The sequence below is a fragment of the Filicampus tigris genome, chromosome 7, assembly GCF_054856515.1.
Source record: "Filicampus tigris isolate MCC_2025a chromosome 7, RoL_Ftig_1.0, whole genome shotgun sequence".
Lineage (NCBI taxonomy): Eukaryota > Metazoa > Chordata > Actinopteri > Syngnathiformes > Syngnathidae > Filicampus > Filicampus tigris.
Genome location: NC_141223.1, coordinates 17,362,266 through 17,382,166, shown reverse-complemented (window position 1 = coordinate 17,382,166; position 19,901 = coordinate 17,362,266). Strand labels below are relative to the sequence as shown.

The following is a 19,901-nucleotide window of genomic DNA, read 5'->3' as shown; positions in this document are numbered from 1 at the left end:
CTTGAATGGGGTTTGATTGTGTGTGTTTACTGTGTGTATACATGTGCAGTGGATGTAAAGTCCGCACATCATTATTCAAATTCCAGATTATTGTGATTAAAAAAAAAAAAAAGAGCGCAAGATAAATCCTTTTAAAACTTTTTTAACCATGATCTTTAACTTACAACGTAAGTTCAACAACAACTCAATTTTGAAAACAATCTTTTCAAGAGCGGAGGTAAAATGAACAACTGATATATTGTGGCTGCTGAATTGTACACACTCTCTGGGGTTGTGGCTGTGTTCAGAATTAACCAATCACATTCAAACTCATGTTAAATAAGAATGCGCGCACATTTGCCTCCATTTAAACTGCCACTGATTAATCCCAAATAAACTTCACTCGTTCTAGTAGGCTTTTCCTGAGTGCTTAATGTCCTTTATGAATATTTTGTTTTGGAACTAATAAATAATAATCAAAGTCAATAATTCATCTGATGGAATTAGTGATTAATCGCCAGTTGAGACCAAATGGAGTGCACTACTTAGCTGCAGCCAGCAGAGGCACCGTTGATTCCATCTCAGGTGGCTTGCTATCGAAAGAAATGCAACATGACGTGGCTATGGGAGGTTGCGCTGCATCTACACAGCAGCATTATTCTGCTCAATACTCTGCCATAGTGCTCAATGGAGTAATTAATGAGAAGGATGATGATTTTGTGTGAGTGAACTTTACTTATATAGTTTGTGAATGTGCTTTTGTGTTGCAGGGATGCTGTGTGCATGAATACAGGATTGGAACATCTGGTAAGTTCTGTTTGATAACACATACGCACACATCTGCTTGATTAATTCATTCACTGCCATTGACGACTTGCATTTTCACAGTCCAGCCATTAAATCCCAGGAATTTATTTTGATTTTTTTTTTCACGTTTTTTTTCAAACGTTAGCGTAAAAGAGGCTCTGAAAATGTATGTCAGTGAATGAGTTAAAATGAAATTGTTTCGTGACAGCGATAGAGAAATCTTAATTTGAAATTACGGTAATTACAATAATCGTGCCAATCAAATTGTCTTCAAGTCCCCTGAAACGCACACACTCACACACACACTCGGTCCTCACACAATGAATGTGAGAGCCCGCTCGAAACTCTCTCATGGGACAAAACCTTAAAATTTAATGTCCATTTCTAGGCTTTCTTCCTTACTTGCTTTAATACAAGGTCACAGTGCCATACAACAAAGTGAAAAGGTTCTTGCTCCTCTTTTTGGGTGGGAAAGAACCAAGGCTTTCCTTTTGGCCCCTTATTCCACAGGATGAATTATAGACGGGGGTCAGCGAGGGTCCTGGTTCTCGGTGGATGTCGCACGCCCTGGCCCCCTGCATACTAAACTACGCACATAAGCACACACACACACACACACACACTGACCGCACGACGCAAATGACTCTGAATATGGCAAAATGATATCCGACCTCTACATGAACAGTTTTCTAACTATACTGCAGCGAACGGCTGATGTGAAGAAATGACCTCAGTCTTGTTGTGCCATTAGTTTCTGCTGCAATTGTTCATTTATGTGTGTTCCTATGTGATATTTCTCATATTTCTGACTGTGTGGAGACTAGGCAATAAAGCGCAAAGTGCTTTGGGTGGAGGAAATGACCTCCTTTATGCTCCCAGAGTGCAGAATAAAAGTTACCTGTGCAGGCATTTTATTAACTGCACTGTAATGCAAGTGGGACTTGTGATGAACTATTGTCAACATCGTTGACATATTTGTTTTTAAAACCCAGACAGAAATGATGCATGTTGAGTTTAGGATGCATCCTTGAACTTAGACTTGGAGTGGATTTCCCTTCTTGGTAATGAAACGTAATTGTATCACATTAAGCTATGACCATAATCTCTATATCAAGCATAATGTTTATAATTCATAATAAATCTCAAGTTATATTATCATATATTATCATTATCATTATATATCAAATTATAAGACATTTGGTACATCCAAAAGCAAGTTACAGAGAGCAGATCTGAACAAGTGGATGGGAATGTAGATATCCAATAATGCAGTGCTCCATAAAAGGTCATGTGAATAATTCAAAAGAGGGTTGCATGCATTAGCAATATTAATCACTTTGTGTATAGCAATAGTAAGTGAGCCTTCAGCACACAAGATGCACTCATCATAAATGAGTACAGTATGTTAAAGCTAGCTACTATACCATCAAAATGTATCTGCAGTTACAAAGAGTAGTTTAAATTAGTGATTCTCAACCAGTGTGGCATGGCACATTAGTGTGCCGTTTGAGATCATCAGGTGTGCCAAGGGAAATTATCCATTGTCAATTATTTTGACAAATAAAATACATTTCTAATCGAAAATGACTTTGTTAATTGATTTACGCCAACCAAATATAGTAACAGGCAAAGCAATAAAATGATCTTCCACTAGACGACAGAAGGTAATAATGATCCTGTATAGCCAGTTTTTGTGAATCGTTCTGCGTGGTGTGCCGCGTGATTTTTTTCCGATGTGAAATGTGCCATGGCTCAATAAAGGCTGAGAAACACTGGTTAACAGTAAAGTATGTACAGTACACATTTTAAGTTAGTCACTTAAAACAATAATAATTATTATCATCATGATACTACTACTACTACTACTACTACTAATAATAATAATAATAACAGTAACAATAATAATAATAATAACAATAATAATCATAATAATTGTTATTGATATTATATAATTATTAAATGTGTTTTGCTTTACATGATGGGGACAATCTGCCTCACAATTTGGCAATTCAAGTTTGAATCTTGGCTCTGGCTTTCTGGTGAAGAGTTCTCTGTTCTCCCCCATGGTTGTAATTGTTCAATTGTTGTTTATTTAAATTTTGTTTTGTTCTCCCAAATACAAATATTGTTATTTGCAGTAGTAGTTCTCAACTGTTGTCACTTTGGATCTACATTTTTCTTTTGTTGCAAAGTTGCAATCCGCTTTTGTTGAAGTTGAGAACAATGAAGAATCTGTGGACACCACGCTCGACACGTAACTTACTCGGTCATTGTAGAATAAACAAAGGAATTAAAAAAAATATTGACATTGTATTTTACAGTGAACCCATTGAACTTCCAGTTCACCTTATTAAAGTCGTTCCGGTGGAAGTATACAGTACCGGTACATTACGTTCGTAAATTGTTGGAGGTATTTTATGGACTCAACATGTAACAACTGTAACGTCATTTTTTTCTGTCGACGTATTGTCAAATTATGAGAAGCGTGGGACTCGATTACAGTGTATTGTGTTACATTGACATTCTGCCAGCTATTTGGTAACAACTGTTTTGGAAACTGATGCATTTTAAGGGTATAGTGGAAGTGGTCGTGACAGCTATTTTTCACCACTCAAAATACATTCTCACCACCTGTATACAAGGAGCGCTGTCAGAGTGAAAGAGAAGCGCAAACGGTGTTGCTCCTCTTGCTCGGGGGCTGGGGTGCTGGTGGTGGTGCCTGGACTGGGGAGCCTTGCACAAGGGCACCTTGACAGTAGCCAGGAAGCAGACTCGCATCTCTGCAATAGCAAGTTGCCATTTTGTCCACAGACGGCTTTGAATGTTCCATGCCAAACCTTCCTTTCACATGCGCTACTGAACACTCTACATTTTCAATAGGTGTGAATGTGCGTATGGCTAGCAACCAGTCCAGCTCCACCTCGACGCTAATGACGATAAGCGGTATTGAAGAAGGATGAATGGGGACAATATATTAGAAAGTACAATAGCAGCAGCTGTACCAAAATGTCGTAACCAACCAAAACATAAAATAATAACAATAATACAAATCTGTAGTGCAGCTGTTCTCCACTGCAACAATTACAATAAACACACAAACAAATAAAAGAAAAAGAAAATAGTATTTGGCCAGTGCTGTTTGTATCCTCAATTGCAGGTGTCCGGTCCGGGTCTCTCAGGCGTTTTTGAGGAGGGAGCGCTTTTACCTGACCGTATTTTAGTTTAAATATACAGTGGGTAAACTTCTCTTAATGATTGTGTGACACCCTCCCAGGGATGTTAAAATGTTAAATAACAAATTGATGATGCAAACAGCGATCAGATTGACAGACAAACAGACGTAATTATTAATCCTGTAATGGAATTACAAAGGACTCAAATGAGACATTTCACCCATTTAAGAAAAGGTCGCTATTCGGGAAAATGTGTTAGATCTTCTTTGACAGTGTCAATCACAAGTGATTATTTTTATCTTTGTCAAGGTAGAATTTGGGATAGATATCTTATTATAGGTAGATTGCATTCAAATTTCTTGCATGTTTAATCAGAATTTTAACAAACAAAAGATATTGTGCCGCAGCAGCAGCAGCAGCAGCATCCGAGCCATCATTGCTTCCTCGCACGCGTTGGGTTTTATACTCTTGAGTGTATTTTTAACATTACATTGCATTTTAACTTTACACACACAGTGATAAAAGCACACTCGGTTCTTTTATCGCCGTATATTTTTGAGCAAAACGTCTCGAGGAATTCAACCCCAGCGACTCTGGCAGCGCGTTTGAATTTATGGGTGTGTTTATGCTTATAGGGAGATTGGAACCCAGCACTCAGCTGCCTGGGGAGTTCAGCGCTCTTGATTACGACTCGGGGCCGGGAACAGTAAATAATGGAGCATGTTTTCCCCCCTGAGGAAGACTTGTAGAAGTGTTCAAAATGTTGTTCCCCCTCAGTCGCTCACATAAACATCCCAGCAGATTTCCAAACAGGCATTTATGGCCCTCTGCTGATGTACTGCTCTCCAGATGAGCGCGTCAAACCAACTAAGCCTGAGACATATTATTCTTTTAGATCCCTGTCTTGAAACTGTTGGAGTAAAACCATCACTCTCTTTTATTAATCAATCTGTATTGTTTGAGCTTTCTTCTTAATAGCAGCTGTATTTTACGAAGGCTTTTCAAAAATACTCAGGGATTTGAACTCCATCCAAAATGTTTGAATAGTTTGTCGTGTCTTGGTTTTGATCCCCCCCCCCCCCCGCCCCAGTCCTCCTCCCTTATTGTTCATATGAAGGCTTTTCTTAATGAATTGTGCAGTGTTCTCAATGAGGAGTGATTTGTTGAAGCCAAAGTTTCATTAACATTTTAGCATTCCTGTCATGGAAACTTTAAGAGATGTTAATCACTATATAATAAAACAAAAGGAAGACACCTGAGACGCATAATGAAGAGTAAAGGCCCTTGTTGGCAAGCTTCTCATGTTCATCATTGTGATTTCAGCAAGATGCTATTTTACATTAGCATTGATTTTGGTCAAATTAATTTGCGTATTCAGCTGATTATTGAATTAATTGCACTGCGGTGGTTAAATGTGAAAAGGTTTTCGTAGCCAGCTACAATGTGATGGAATGTTGGAATTTTCATTCAAGATCAATAAGAGAATTGTGACCTTAGAGGGATCTCTAATTCAGTTTTGCTTTGTAATAGACATCTGCAACATCATCAGATACAGTATCTACTATTTAGCTGTCAATATCCGCTAATGAATTATGGCTTTCTGTAACTGAATTGTTTACCTTTAACTCCAGTTTTAGATATCTACAGCACCATTTTGACATTTTGACTATAATTGTTGAGTTAATCCCTAATCCTGTTTACATGGATTTCTCCTTACCACTTGCCTGCCTCACATGCCCACTGGCAAAGCTTTTCCGAATAAACGTGATTGGCTGGGTTGTACCACGTGGGAGGAGTTCCAATAAACGGGATCGGTCTGTGCATATCCTGAGTGAGTGCAAACGTTTACTACCATAAATACAAACTGTTTGTCAAAACTATTGAACACGCGGAGTGGTGCCTATAGAGAGGACTGCTTCTATAGGGTGTGGGCCCATATAAAATGTGATTTGAAATTAGTTGACAGACTGCCCACCTTGTGAGATTCATGGAAAAAAATATACTTTAAAATTTTTTGTCAATTATTATTAAATTCTTTTTGAATGTATGTTTCGTTGTATTTTTTGATTTTATTGAATATTAAGGATGGCATAATTGGGTTGTCTAAGGAAGATCTGGACCTCATATTATTCAGTTTGTCATTTGATTTGAATATACGATGTGTCGGGACAGTAGGATCGTGCTCAGTGAGAGAAATATTCAGGCCCACCCATTAGCCACGTTCTGGCTCCGCCCCTGTGTGAAATTAAATTTTCGATGATTTGGTGCTTTATTAATGCAAATGCATTCCTCCAAAAATAGTCAATTGTTGCTGCTGTTAGGTGGGCAAAAATAATTTGCATGTGAAGACATTTATTGTAGTGTGTGTCTTGTTGTCGTATCTCGGCAGACCGCGGAGAACGTGAAAGAACAAAGAGTAAAAAGAGTGAAAATAATTGCTCCCAGTGCATCGCGTTTAGCGTGTGCTTTTGTACAGAAGCAGCGAGGCAAGAGCACTTGAGTATGACTCCAATGATGCTTTTCTCTGCTCAGAAGAAGAACAGAAGTCGTAGCGCAAGAGGTAGCCCCGCAGCTGCTAATCAGTCCATGCGGTTGATAGAATGAAGCGGAAGAAAAAACATGCCGCTTTATTGATATATTGCGACTCGCCCTCGTCATGATTGCAGTGTTGTCAACGATGACGAAAATATTTCGTTAACGCCCCCTTTTTTCATGACGATAACGAGACGATGACGAGCTAAACGTGGCTCTTTGATGTCGAAAACATGACGTGACGTACATGAATTTTCGGAGACGAGACAGGATGAAATGGTTAGCGTGTGGTCCGTCAGACGTTCAAAATGTATGACATCCCTTCCTATTGTACACGTAATCTGTCTTTCAAGAAAATTGCAATGCTGGTGCAACCTATCCTCGTTTGGGTACACCCACCGCCGGGACCGCACGCGGGGCGCACGCAGGGCGCACACGCCAGCACAACAAAAAACGAACAGGTCTGCGGTCATTCGTCTCGGCTCACGCACACTGACACGCTTTCCTTTGACGGACCATGGCGACAGTGACACCAAATGGGCTTCTTGGTCGGAAACGAAGGAAAGATATGGACATACCTGCTGTACAACCCAGCAGAAAGAAAAACACGATGCATTGTAGACAGCCGTAACGGTGAATGTGGCCACAAACTAGGTGGAAAGAATGACAAATCTCAAGCGACATCTGAGGGCTCACCACACTGATATTTTGTCCCAAGTCGTCCTGTTAACATATACTGTATACATTTACTTGCACTCTCTTATTCAACAATCGGGTTGTGATCAATTTCATTGTGCTTAAAGTTTTCCACGCAACTCATGGCGCAAATGGGCTGAGTTAAAGCATACGTTATTTTGGTTGAGCTAACGTCAAGGCTAAAGTCACTTCATTCGCTTGTTGTGTGTAAAGTCAAATATTAAAAGTAGATTAAGGCAGTGGTCCCCAACCTTTTTTCCACCACGGACCGGTTGGTCCGCATTGGGGGGTGTGTGTGTGTGTACAATAATAAATGCAAATCCACAGGTTTTTTTAATTTCACAAATATTGAATGACTTTTTAGGCTTATCAATGCGGTTAGCCGCCAAAGTACTTAAATTTTTGGGCAAATTAGTTAAAAAATGCATGCTTGTATGTACGAAATGTATGTACGAAACCTTGTATGCGTATTTTTAACTAAAACAGACTAAAAACTTTTTGAATTTTCGTCGACTAGATTTACGAAAACTAGACTCAAACTTTTTTGGGTGGTTTCCGTCGACTAAAACTAGACTAAAACCTTTTTGAGTTTTCGTTGACTGAAACTATGACTAATAGGAATGACTAAATGTAACGAAAACAAATAAGCATTTTTGTCCAAAAGACTAAGACTAAATCTAAAATGCCTGCCAAAAACAAGACTGCATGATTGCAGGTTCATTTTGTAGCTCTGCTTCAGCATTCTGCTAGGCACACTGCCCGGGGACACACATAAGTACTAGAGTAAGGAGACAGTGGAGAGAGTGAGTATGGGATATGGAAGACTTCTTGGTCGGAAGAAAGTTTGCTGAAACGAGCACTGGCAAGTCAACCCAACCATATTTTTTTCAAGAATGTTTTATGCAAGCCCACTAGTTGAAACAAGGCATTCTGATTAATATTGCGTTTGTGTAATATGAGAAATCCATCCATTTTTATCCATCTCAGGGTGCCGCCATTTTGTCTCTTCTGTCGACTGAAAATGATATCACAGTTACTCAGGGCTCAGATGACGACCAATCATGGCAGGGCATCAGATAACGACCAGTCATGGCTCACATGTTTTCTGAAGCTGAGCCATAATTGGTCCTTATTGGTCGAGCCCTGAGCAACTCTGATGTCATTTTCAGTCGACAGAAGTGACAAAATGGCTGCCCCCTGAGATGGCTCAAAGCGGGTGCATTTTGCTGCTTAACTCATATTCCACGGACGCAATATTAATCAGAATGCCTTGTATCAACTACTGGGCCAGCATAGAACATATTCTGGAAAAAATATGTTTGGGTTGACTTCACCTTTAAAACATTTTACACCTACAAAAGAAATACATAAAAAAAAACTCCAACGGGCTATCTGAAATGGAAACAAAAATTGATACAATCCTACACAAGGACAACAAATTATAAATGATTCACCAGGGCTCCAACTAACTATTATAGTGGAACCTCAAGGTACAAACTTCAGCCCTTTTGTAAGCTGAAACATTCATAAACCGAGGTTCTGAAGACAAAAAACATTTCCACTTAATAATGAATGTCCAACTGGATTTCATTTTTAAATACTAAAGCAATTCAACATTTTATACTTAATTGTAAACTGTGCAGAGAAGCACACTATTTTCCTCTCTAGAAACATTCGTAAGATTTTAGACAAATCCCTCTGCAGTTTTTGGTCTATAAGATGAAGTGATGTCAGAAGCATAGTAGCGATTTTGCCGGCTAAAGCAACATACTTGAGTAAGCCTGGCTTGTTAAAAAGGTATCACTTGGAACGGCAACTGTGTCAGGCTGTCAGCATCAAAGTGTGCGGAGTCAATTGGGTCTACTCTACTGCCTTTAAAATGTAATCCGACAACTCTCACAGTTTACACTATAAAAACAGTTAGGTTAAAAATAACACAAAACAGTCCAATTGTTTGGGTTGTTTTGTACAAAACTACCCATTTTCAGAAGGTTGGGTCAAATTGGCCCATTTAGTAAATTTGTACATTTTTGACCCCAAATTGTGTTTGTGATTTTTAACCCAACAGTCTTTAGAGTGTATAAAGGAGCAGTTGAGGGCATCGCTTGCTAGCGCTGGAGCCGCCGCTGAACACAGGCAACAGGTGCCGTACATTACAGTGTCCGCGTAATTAAGTCGTTTTTTAGCGCCCTTAATTAGCGAGTGAACGTTATTTCATGATGTTTTGTTGTTGAAGTCGGTAGCAACAGTTTTTGAAAGCAAACGCTCTCAAATAGAGTTTGGAAGACAAGTCAAATCTTCCCTTACGCCGAGACAAGCTGCCGGGAACAACTTCAAAATAAAAGCATACCTAAGCATTGATGTCATGGTATTATTTGGTAAGGGAAGGTTTGTTGGCCTTCTTACCATGTTGGTGGTGTTTTACTGTCAAGTATATCATAAATAATGTTGCTGTGGTTATCTTGAGTACTTGGCAGTGTACACGAAAATAAACGGGTACCCGAGGCAGAAAAAATGCCACGAGCTATTTTTTTTTAAATCGAGACAGCCGAGTGTCCAATCAACAAGTTAACCTTTAATTAATAACTCGCAATCCCACTCCAAATCACTAAATCCATTGAATTCTTTGTTCTCGGTGTCACTTCTGAATAACTCTGCAGGAAGACAAAGTGGAACTTCCTCTTCTGCGGGGCTGTCGTCAGACTCAGAATCAGTTCCAGTTCCAATTATTTCAGCCTTTCTGAATCCAAACAACCAGTCTTGGTTGTCACCGAAGACCATGCTTTGCCGATCCATTCGATAGCTTGCAGAAAAATTGCATGGTGCATCCTCCTGTTTGCTGTGAAGCTATGCTCGCCGTCAGTCATCCACTGCTCCCACAGGTGACGACGCAGTGCTGCCTTAAAGATCCGGTTTGCCGAGATGTCAAGCGGCTGGAGTACATTTATTAAGCATCTGGGGATGATAGTAGGTATAGAGATGAAAACCTATAAGTTTTACTTTGAATTGTGGGGTGATGTGTGCACGAATACTGTCCATCACAAGCAGGGCTTTGCATGTTCTAAAGAAGCCATCCGGGTGCTTAGTGTGGCATTTTGTAAGCCAAAAGTTCATCATTTCTTGATCCACCCACCCTTTCTCATTCACAGCCACAGCGACAGCTAACGGAGACTGGATTTCTGGCATTTTTTTGTTTGAAAATAACCAATGGTGGCAATTTTGATCCATCGCCACAACATGCTATGAAGTGTGATTTTTCATGACCACTTCTTACTATAGTCACGCTCTTTTGCCCTTTCTCTGCGATACTTCGACCAATAGGGTTGTCAAAAGTGAGGGGGACCTCGTCCATGTTGATGACGTGATCCAGTATCATGTTGCGCTCAGTTACTTGCTTTTCAACAAACTCACAGAAACTATCGATCTTGGCTTGGCAATCTGTTGGCAGTTTTTGAGACACCATTGTCTGTGCTCTGATAGCGAGGCGGTTGCGTTGCATGAAGTGGAAGCACTATGAAGGTCCTCCCGCAAAGTCCTTTATATTCATCGCCTTGTCAACTACTGGTACCTGAGCGTGGAGACGTGACTGCACCTTTGACAAGCCTCTCCCTGCAGCATGTAATTCAAGCACCCACTGGCGAACTCCTTCCTCAAGTTGTGGCCTTTTAGCCTTCACCCCCCCATTAGCTTTTTTTGTTTTCTTCATCCCAGCAAGAGGAGCCTGCGCTTTTTGCCAGTCCCTAACAAATCTCTCATTTACTCCAAACGATCTCTCCGCTGTTCTATTCCTGTTTTCAGCTGCAGTTTCAGGTTGTAGTCTGCAGAATATGATTTTCTTTTGTGGGGGCATTTGTGTCCAGTCGTTCTCAATTGTGTTTGTAAGCTAATTTTTACTATTTAAATTGTTAAGGAGTAGGAGGTATTGGTACGTAAGTCTAGAGTGCCCTCTCGTGGCTGTCTGTGAAATTATGCATTTTTTCCATGTATAAGTCGCTCCCGAGTATAAGTCGCAGGACCAGCCAACCTTTGAAAAAAGGTGCGACTTATCGGAAAATATTAAATAATTTTTTTCACCTCGTCATTCACAAATGCAACAGCTAATAGATTTGTGATTGGATAATCAAGGATGCAGAGGTACAACTTGCGCCTACATACACTACGGCTTTCAGCCTTATGCCGGTGTAGTTGTAGAGACTAAGCCTTATGTACGCCAACTGTGTTGACTTTATATGTCATTGCGTTGCGAGAAAAGCTCAACTCATGTTCCTTATGACCGCAGTGTATCTCGCATCCTTGTTTAACAAAAGTTTAGTGCGTTTGTCAACAACGGAGCCATTTCAGTTTTTGTTCAAACAGCCGGTTGGTTGCATCTGTGATTGGCTGAATATGCCTGGCGGGAAGTCACGTAACTTACGCTGAGTGATGAAAGCTATTTTGAATTAAAGAGATGTTCAAATCAAACAACACACACCGTAGCTAGTTCTGTTTTTGTGATATAAGTAAAATGATTTTGGTACTTTTTACGAGTCAAAAAATAAATAAATAAACGACACAAATGCTGTTACATTGTAGTTGGATGATCAAAGGCGTGGCGGCAGATCTTCCACCACCCAGCGCAAAGGCTCATGTGACGCACAACAAGGCTAAAAATAAATTTGCTTTCGAGCGCATACATACACTATGGCAGGTTGGCTTTGCTTTGAAGTCTTAGTTAGCGGATACGATCGATGACATCTTTGATAGATCGCGCGTACTATGATATCAGTGATTTTGCATAAAATGCAAAACATCGACCAATTTCGCTCCAGTCGATCAGTCCAATGATTCATATTGCTCTTCGTAAGCTTGTTTTGTATATCCTTGTTCTACCAAGCCATGATACCCGAACAAAATGCTGGTAGGTAACCTGGTAAAAGCTGGTAATTGTGACAGTAAATTAAAAATGACTTGGGACTATGCTTTTAGCCTAACATAATGTAAAACCTTTTATAACTTTTCTAACAAAACACAGCTCACTGCTTTTAAAGGCCGTGCTTGATGGTGTCCCTCGGTGAGTTGAAGAGTTTACTGGGACCAATAGCCCGGTTGTCCTAATGACAGACAGCGACAGGCAGCTGCAGAAGGCGCCGACTCCGGGAGGAAATCCAACCTGGCACTGAGGGTGACCCCGAGTGCATGAAGTTCTGGAGAATTAGGGTTAGGGTTGGGGTGGCGGGGTGGTCTTCCCTGCTAATATCATTCCAGAGGATAAAGAGGCGAAAGCAGTTCTAGAGAGATAACAGAGATGAGAGGGGGTAGGAGGGGACTGGCTGTTGATAATCAGTAAACAGATTTCCATGCTTATTACACTAATGATTTCATGATATTTGATGTGGCGTTGGGGGGTGTAGAGCAGGAGGTGGCAGCGGGGGTTTCTCATTTGGACATTATGACTAAATGATGGAGTAATTTGAGTGACCCCTCCGACTTGGGGCAGCCCCGCACGTAATTGCATGTCATTCTGTCACGCAAGCACGAGGGCATCAGCGTGCGATATACACACACACACACACACACACACACACACGACATTTCTCCTTTGCATGTACTCACGCACGACTGCCTTTCGTCTTCATCATCTATAGTGTCCCCCCCAAACAACTTCCCTAAACAAAAGAACCCTTGCATTAATTTTCAAATGATGATATTACATTAGGCGTGACAATGTCATATATCAAAAAATGTTGAGAACTACTCCCTTACTGTATGTGCTTCATCTTAATGCTATCGTTGGATGTCAAGGGCATGGAGGAAATTAAATCGGAAAGTGCAGATAGACCAAAGAAGATATTATCTCTAGATGATTGCAGTTTTGATAGGTATTGCCGTGAATTTCATTTTCTCCGGATGGAGAGGAGATGAGTTAGCCCGCAGATTTGCTCATTTTTCTTCTCCATGATTTATGTGATTTGAGTGTAGGCCCTCCCCCGGAGTCCCCCCCCCCCACCTTTGTCGAGAGCATCTACATGCATGTGCACACACTCCTTTGAGTTGCGTCTTGTTTATAGCGATTTACAAGCACATATATTCGTACTTTTCATGTAGCTGTGGGTTAGTAAACCGCAGTATGTTAACACGTGTGTTGGTGTGAGTGTGGTGAGATAGCGGCGGAGCGATCAGAGGATGGAACCATTCCGGGGGAGACGGGCGGGAGAGTGTCATTACTCAGACTTGTTTACATTCTAAATACGTAATGAAATCTTGTTGGTAATAATGACGGGAATAAAAGTTTGGGAAATTGTAAAAGTGGTGAAGTTTGAGAAATGAGGCTCGGCCCGTGAAATAGCATTTGGGGGCAGGAAACGACATTATTATGCACTGCTCCTGCCTTCCTGAGACATGAAGATGAACTGCTGGCGGGTCATAAAATGCTGTTAGCCCAGGCCTGAAGTATGGCACATTGTAAAAGAGCCCTGATGCCATATTGACAATATATATATAAAAGTTTATCCATACACAACATTATTTTTCATATAAGATGAGCTCAGAAACAGCCCCCCCCAACACATACACTGATAGGCAGGTCCCCCCCCCCTATAAAATATCTAAATAAACATATTGCCATGGAACCCATCTCTGCCCTGATCTTATAGACCTTGATATTAAAAACAGAAATATTACATTTTCTTGGAGCTCTGTTTTCTCCTGTCCTCTTTTGGCTGTGGCGTTTATCTGTTTGTCGGGCGGAGGAAGACGAGGCAGAGGAAGGCCATGCTATATTATGCTATGTAATGAGATGACGATTGAGTATCAACTCCACTATAAAGAGATATAGTATATGGGGCCTGTGGACCATTATTTCCTATCATTAAGCAGTTGCAATATAGAAATAATGGTAACAGCAGTGGCGCATTAAGATTGATGTTACACTAGCTGTTAAGATAAGCATTCTTTCCATCAAATTTATGTGATGAGCATATAGTCATACCACCGCAATATGGACCACTCAACTTTTCAAACAGAATTTCTCATTATTAGGAAACAGGGACTCATTGCTTCAACCAATTTGTAACTCTTTATTAGTTAACTCAGCATTTGTCCTCTATCCCAACAGACTATGGGAGAGAGGCAGTGTACACACTAACCCTGCGGCCGGGTACACATAAAGATTTTTCAAATCTCATATATTTTTTTAATCTTTGTCAGACCCCACACATAAAGATAAAAAATGGGGCATTTAACAGTTTTGGCCGTATTGTGTGTGGGCCGCTCAAATAATCTCAACTCAGCTCCCCACACACAAAGATTCTCTTCCACCACTCGTCAAGAATCCAGTCCTCCGAGGGAGACCTCTGGAGTGATCACGTGACTTCACAAATATGAAGACCACCAGGCTCTTTCGGGTGTGCGCCGATGTTTGCCGACTGTTTCCAAAGACGACCCAGCGATGGGAGCGTTGTAAGGTGTCGATGTTGGCAAGGAAATACTTGTAATAGAATAAGTCCCTTTCCATTTCTCTAAGAGTATGAAGGGGCAGCGTCGTTCAACGTCCTTCTTTAAAGCAGAAGTCAACCCAAACATATTTTGTTCAAGAATATGTTCCTAGCACGCCCACTAGTTGAAACACGGCATTCTGATTAATTTTGCGTTTGTGGAATATAAATTAAGCAGCAATGTTCACTATTTTTTAGCCATGTCTGGGGGCAGCCATTTTGTCTTCTGTCGACCGAAAATGACATCACAACTGCTCACAACGACCAATCACGGCTTAGATTCAGAAAACAGGTCAGCTGTGATTGGTCGTCGTGAACGCTTGTGATGTCATTTTCAGTCGACAGAAGACAGAATGGCTGCCCCCACGGATGGCTAAAAACGAGTGGATTAACACTTATTCCACAAACGCAATATTTATCAGAATGCCCTGTTTCAACTAGTGGGCCTGCTGGGAACATATTCGTGAAAAAAATATGTTTGGGTTGACTTCCGCTTTAAAAAGTTATGCCCCAGTCCTGTTAATACCAGCATTACCACTCAGGCTCCATTTCAATTATTCATGCATGACTCAGGGTCCGAGCTCTTGCCCTGCACAAGAGAGGAGGAAATCCGGTCGAGTCGGGCTCGCCGACCTTACCGCAGTGTTGACGGACTTACTTTGTTGAGCCTAAGTGCCCTGCGTCAGTCCCATTAGTCAAAAATAAACACAAGCCATTAGCCAAATAAATAAGCCTCACTTGGCTGGGTAAAAACAATGTTGCGCTGTGCATAACGAATCACGGCACACAGGAAACATCTATTTATAATGGAGAACTGTTCTGAGAGGCTATTATTGTTATTATTAGGCCCGAGGCTGACCAGACAAAGCAAGGCATGCTGGGTCGGCAGATGGACAAAAGCGGCAAAGAGCAGACGCAGAGAAGCAGAGATGGATTCAGTAAGCTGTCTTCCTAAAGCATTTATGAGGACCTCTGCCAAGGCCAATCATTGCTCTTTTTTTTAATTAACTTGTCCATCCATCAAACTTACATGAAGCGCATGTGAATTTACATGGGGCCGCAATGTTAGGCACTCCTGTACAAGCTGATGAAAACGTTCCTGTGGCGGTCATTGAAGGATTACATTTTTGCTTTTTCATTGTTTTTTTTTTTTGAGACACTTGTTCCAAAAGAAGGTGCAGCATCAGTGGTGTGTTAAGTGACGTTCATGAGAGAAGAATATTCACCAGAATTTAGTCTAACTTGTCTCCAACTATCATGGTTGTAGCGTTTTACAGTGGTTAACTCTTTTTCATACTTGTGACAATTGAGGACATTAGACAATTTATATTGCCACTTATTCGTTGGTCGATGGGCGGCACGGTGGTCGAATGGTTAGCACGTCCGCCTCACAGTTCAGAGGTCGTGGGTTCGATCCCGGCCCCGGCCTCCCTGTGTGGAGCTTGCATGTTCTCCCCGTGCCAGCGTGGGTTTTCTGCGGGTACTCCGATTTCCTCCCACATTCCAAAAACATGCATGGTAAATTGATTAGACTCTCTAAATTGCCCCTAGGTGTGATTGTGAGTGTGGTTGTTTGTCTCTGTGTGCCCTGCGATTGGCTGGCAACCAATTCAGGGTGTCCCCCACCTACTGCCCGAAGACAGCTGGGATAGGCTCCAGCACGCCCCGTGTGAGGAGAAGCGGTATAGATAATGGATGGATGGATTCGTTGGTCGATCAGAGTTCAGATTAAAATTATGACCGGATGCACTGTTTTCATGCGCACTAACAATATTGATCCGATTAGATCCTGCGTTTTCATGCATCACAGTTTAGATAGTAGCAAATTATTTTGACATGCGCAGATTGACCAAATGTACCGGAAATAGTAGTGGTAGAAGGCGTGGGAACTTGCGTGTCAGAAAACCTTTGCGCCGTCGATTTCTACTAAATAATGTTAGCGTTATTTCGGATATTTTTCTCGTTTGCTCTGTTACGTCGAGTTATCACTTCCTAATGGAGCTGCATATGTACTGGTTCAGTCTTGCACCCGCCATGTCTTTCGCTCGCTCCACTTCTTCTAGCTTCCGGAAATAACAGAAACGCATATTCTGGTGTCACAGACATGCGCAATGTTAAGACTGTCCGTCCAGAACTTTTGTAATGAGTGTTTTCATGCGTGCCGATCGGATTATCAATCGACATAACCCACACCTCTTGCTCAGAATAAAATCTTGATCGGAATGGTCTTAATTGGGTGAGAACATTCTGAATGGGATGTGTACATGAATTAGGGCTCAGCGATTTTGCCTAAAAATAAAATATCAGATTTTTTTTCACCCCCCCAAAAAATTCGTATTTTATTTTTGTTTTCTTTTAAACAAAAAAAGTAAAAATAACAGAAAATGCAAAACAGTGTTTGCTTTTATTTGATCAAACACTTAATATACTGCAAGTAAAAATGTAACTTTCACAATTAAGAGTGCAAAATGTCTGCATTCAATAAAATACATCTGGAAAGAAATGTAACATGGCTCAACTTCAAACAGGTGAGCCGTGATAGGTTGTTACCTAAGCCTTGACCAACTGTGATGTCATTTTTAGTTGACAGAAAGTGGCAAAATGGCCACCCCCTGAGATGGACAAAAATTGGTGGATTTTACTGCTGAACTCATATTCCACAAATGCAATATTAATCAGAAAACCGTGTTTTGACAAGTGTAGGCGCACACTGAAAATTATGGTAAAGAACATTTTTGGGTTGACTTCCACTTAAAATAAAGGAAAAGCCTGTACTTTAATAATGATTCACTTAAAAGTGAAAAAAACTAAATGTAAATGCAAAAAAAGAATTGCACCATTCTTAAAGGTGAAATGCATTAAAACTTAAATTATCACATTTTGAGAATCACTGGATTAGATATTAGTGCTCCCCCCTTATTCCTATGAGAAAATTTCCCAACTATGCATTGTACTTTGCCCATGTTAAGTAATATCCATTGTTCCACAACTTCTATTCTGTACTTTATCACTTTAACAATGTATTTCTCAGCTGTTACTTTTTTTTTTCATTTTATTTTTTTTTATATTTTACTTGTCACGTCTGCTGTATTTCAACCTACACACAACACTTATTGTGTTTGTCTGTGGTCTAATTGAGGAGGATGCTACTTTCGCTGCCTCGCTTTCTCTCTCGCTCAGACATCTGCCTCTGGGGAGCGCAATTAACGCCTCTTTATTGTTTACTAATGAATTACACACAGAGGAGGAGGGTACACACTTGAGAAGTAGAGAGAAAGAATATGTCAGAGTGCAATCTTGTAATGCCACATGCATCTTGGTGCCATTATATTTTGTTCGTTGTTGGACCCTTGAGCAGTTTTTACTGTACATGTGGTAATTTGATAGTACAGTAATCACTTACCCTCCACTTGGTACTTTAGGGGAGAAATGCACACTTTTGCCCCAATTATACTCTTCCTACACTACTTTAGTCTTTCATGCACCACTGAATGCTCTTTGAGTAGAACATTGGTATAACAACTGAACAGGTTAGAAATAATGATAAAATCTAATAGTAGATTTGTGTTTTGGTTCAGTGTTAGAATGCTTCATGCTTATTTCCAGTAAAATAAAATATCAAAAATATGAAAGTAATAATTCTTAAAATATTTTGATACAGTATGATATTAAATTAGTATCCCCCACTCCTTGTGATCATTTTTTTTATGAGAGTGTTTGTATTGGATCAAGTTGGTCTTAAGTTTGGCTTTGTTTAATGTGTGGATATCCTGGAATAAAAGTACATGGCTTTGTAATGTTGAGTACTTGATGCAACATTACAGTGGTATTAGATTTGATCTTATTTTCACCAAACAGTGCTGTGTTATCAAGTCAAATCTGGCCAGCTTGCATGAGCCCATACACCTAAGAGTCATTTTAAGGGAATCGTTGTAATAAACTGTAACTAAGATGATAGCTCGGAATCCAATTCTAGAGTTGTTAAAAAAATGTACGACACTCACCTATGTTGTTTCATACACAGTACAGTATATCTTATTTTTGCCGGTGTATAGATGTTCCTATGAGGCAAGAAAAAAAAAACGACGGAAATTGATAGATTGAATTGCGCCGTCACATGTGGAGGTGTGTGTGTGTGTGCGTGTGCTTGCGCGTGTGCATGTGTGGTTAAGGAATTCGAGCTTTCCTTTTCCCAGGCATAATAGCAATTGGTAATTTCAGCAGTCGAGTAGCGCCCGTCACTGTGGAGTGTGATGCACAATGTCACCTGCTAAAGGGGATACACTCATGCGCACACACACACACACACACACCACATTAGGTATGCCTTAATGTGCGCTGCATCTCGGATCCTGCAGCCTGACGTCGCTGCATTAAAGCGGGTCATTATATTTCCCTGCCACTAGAAAGTGACGTTTTTACAAAGTGACAAGTTTACAGTTTGATAAATCAGATTTTTCTTTTTTTTTCTCTGGGTGTGGAGGTGGGCTGCCGGGAGGGAAAGTAGTGGGAAGAAGAGCTTGGTTGTCTATGTAAGAGGAGGAGGAAGGAAAAAAAGGGGTCGGGGGGCTGCCTGTCAGCGACACCCCGCACCCGCCGTCTAAATGATGCTCCTAGGCAGCGGTTTCAGATCCCATCCCCATTAGCATTTAATTTCTCTCTAATCCTACACACAGTTTCCGCCGCTGCATGGTAACGAGGGCCGCTGTGCCACCGCACCAAAAAGCCTGCAAGAGCAATCCCCCGCTTCCCCGCCGTTTCCTTTTTTTTTTTTTTTTTTTTTTTTTTAATGGCTCCGCTCACAATCCTTACCATCATTTTTCCTTGACAATTAAGATCCTCAAATCTAATAGTGGAGATATTGGTATTACAGTGACGAAGGCAGGGCAGTGGGGACCGTGTCTCCTAACACGACTGTCAAAGCACAAACACCCTCTCTCCTCGTTCACTCTTACCAGCTAACATACGGAGAGCCAATAGGAAGTGTGGAGCGGCTGTGATCTTTTTCAAATGCGCTCTGTGCCCTCTCATCCCACTCTCCCAAGACTTGTTACAATACCTTTTGTTTTCTCTCTCGAAATTTCTCTTCATCTCCTCCTTATTTATCCTCCCTGGTGTGTCCAGGATGCGCCTCTATTTTTATTTCCTTGAGTAGTATTGTTTTTCCACTCCAGCGGGCGCCACTGGCAACAGGGCAGAAGTTGTCCCCTGGTACTTGGCGAGGACAGTTTAAGGGAGCGTT

The 19,901-nt window shown here is 40.9% G+C and overlaps 1 protein-coding gene across 2 annotated transcripts in view; it reads left to right on the top strand.

Annotated features, from left to right (window-relative positions):
* The window catches only part of rsrc1 (arginine/serine-rich coiled-coil 1), a 155,462-nt gene that overhangs the window by 55,040 nt on the left and 80,521 nt on the right, over positions 1 to 19,901 (top strand). For both annotated transcript variants that reach the window (XM_086035252.1, XM_086035253.1), the window contains exon 5: positions 750 to 786. In XM_086035252.1, coding sequence (XP_085891378.1) covers positions 750 to 786 — 37 coding nt within the window. The remainder of the gene's footprint in view (positions 1 to 749; positions 787 to 19,901) is intronic.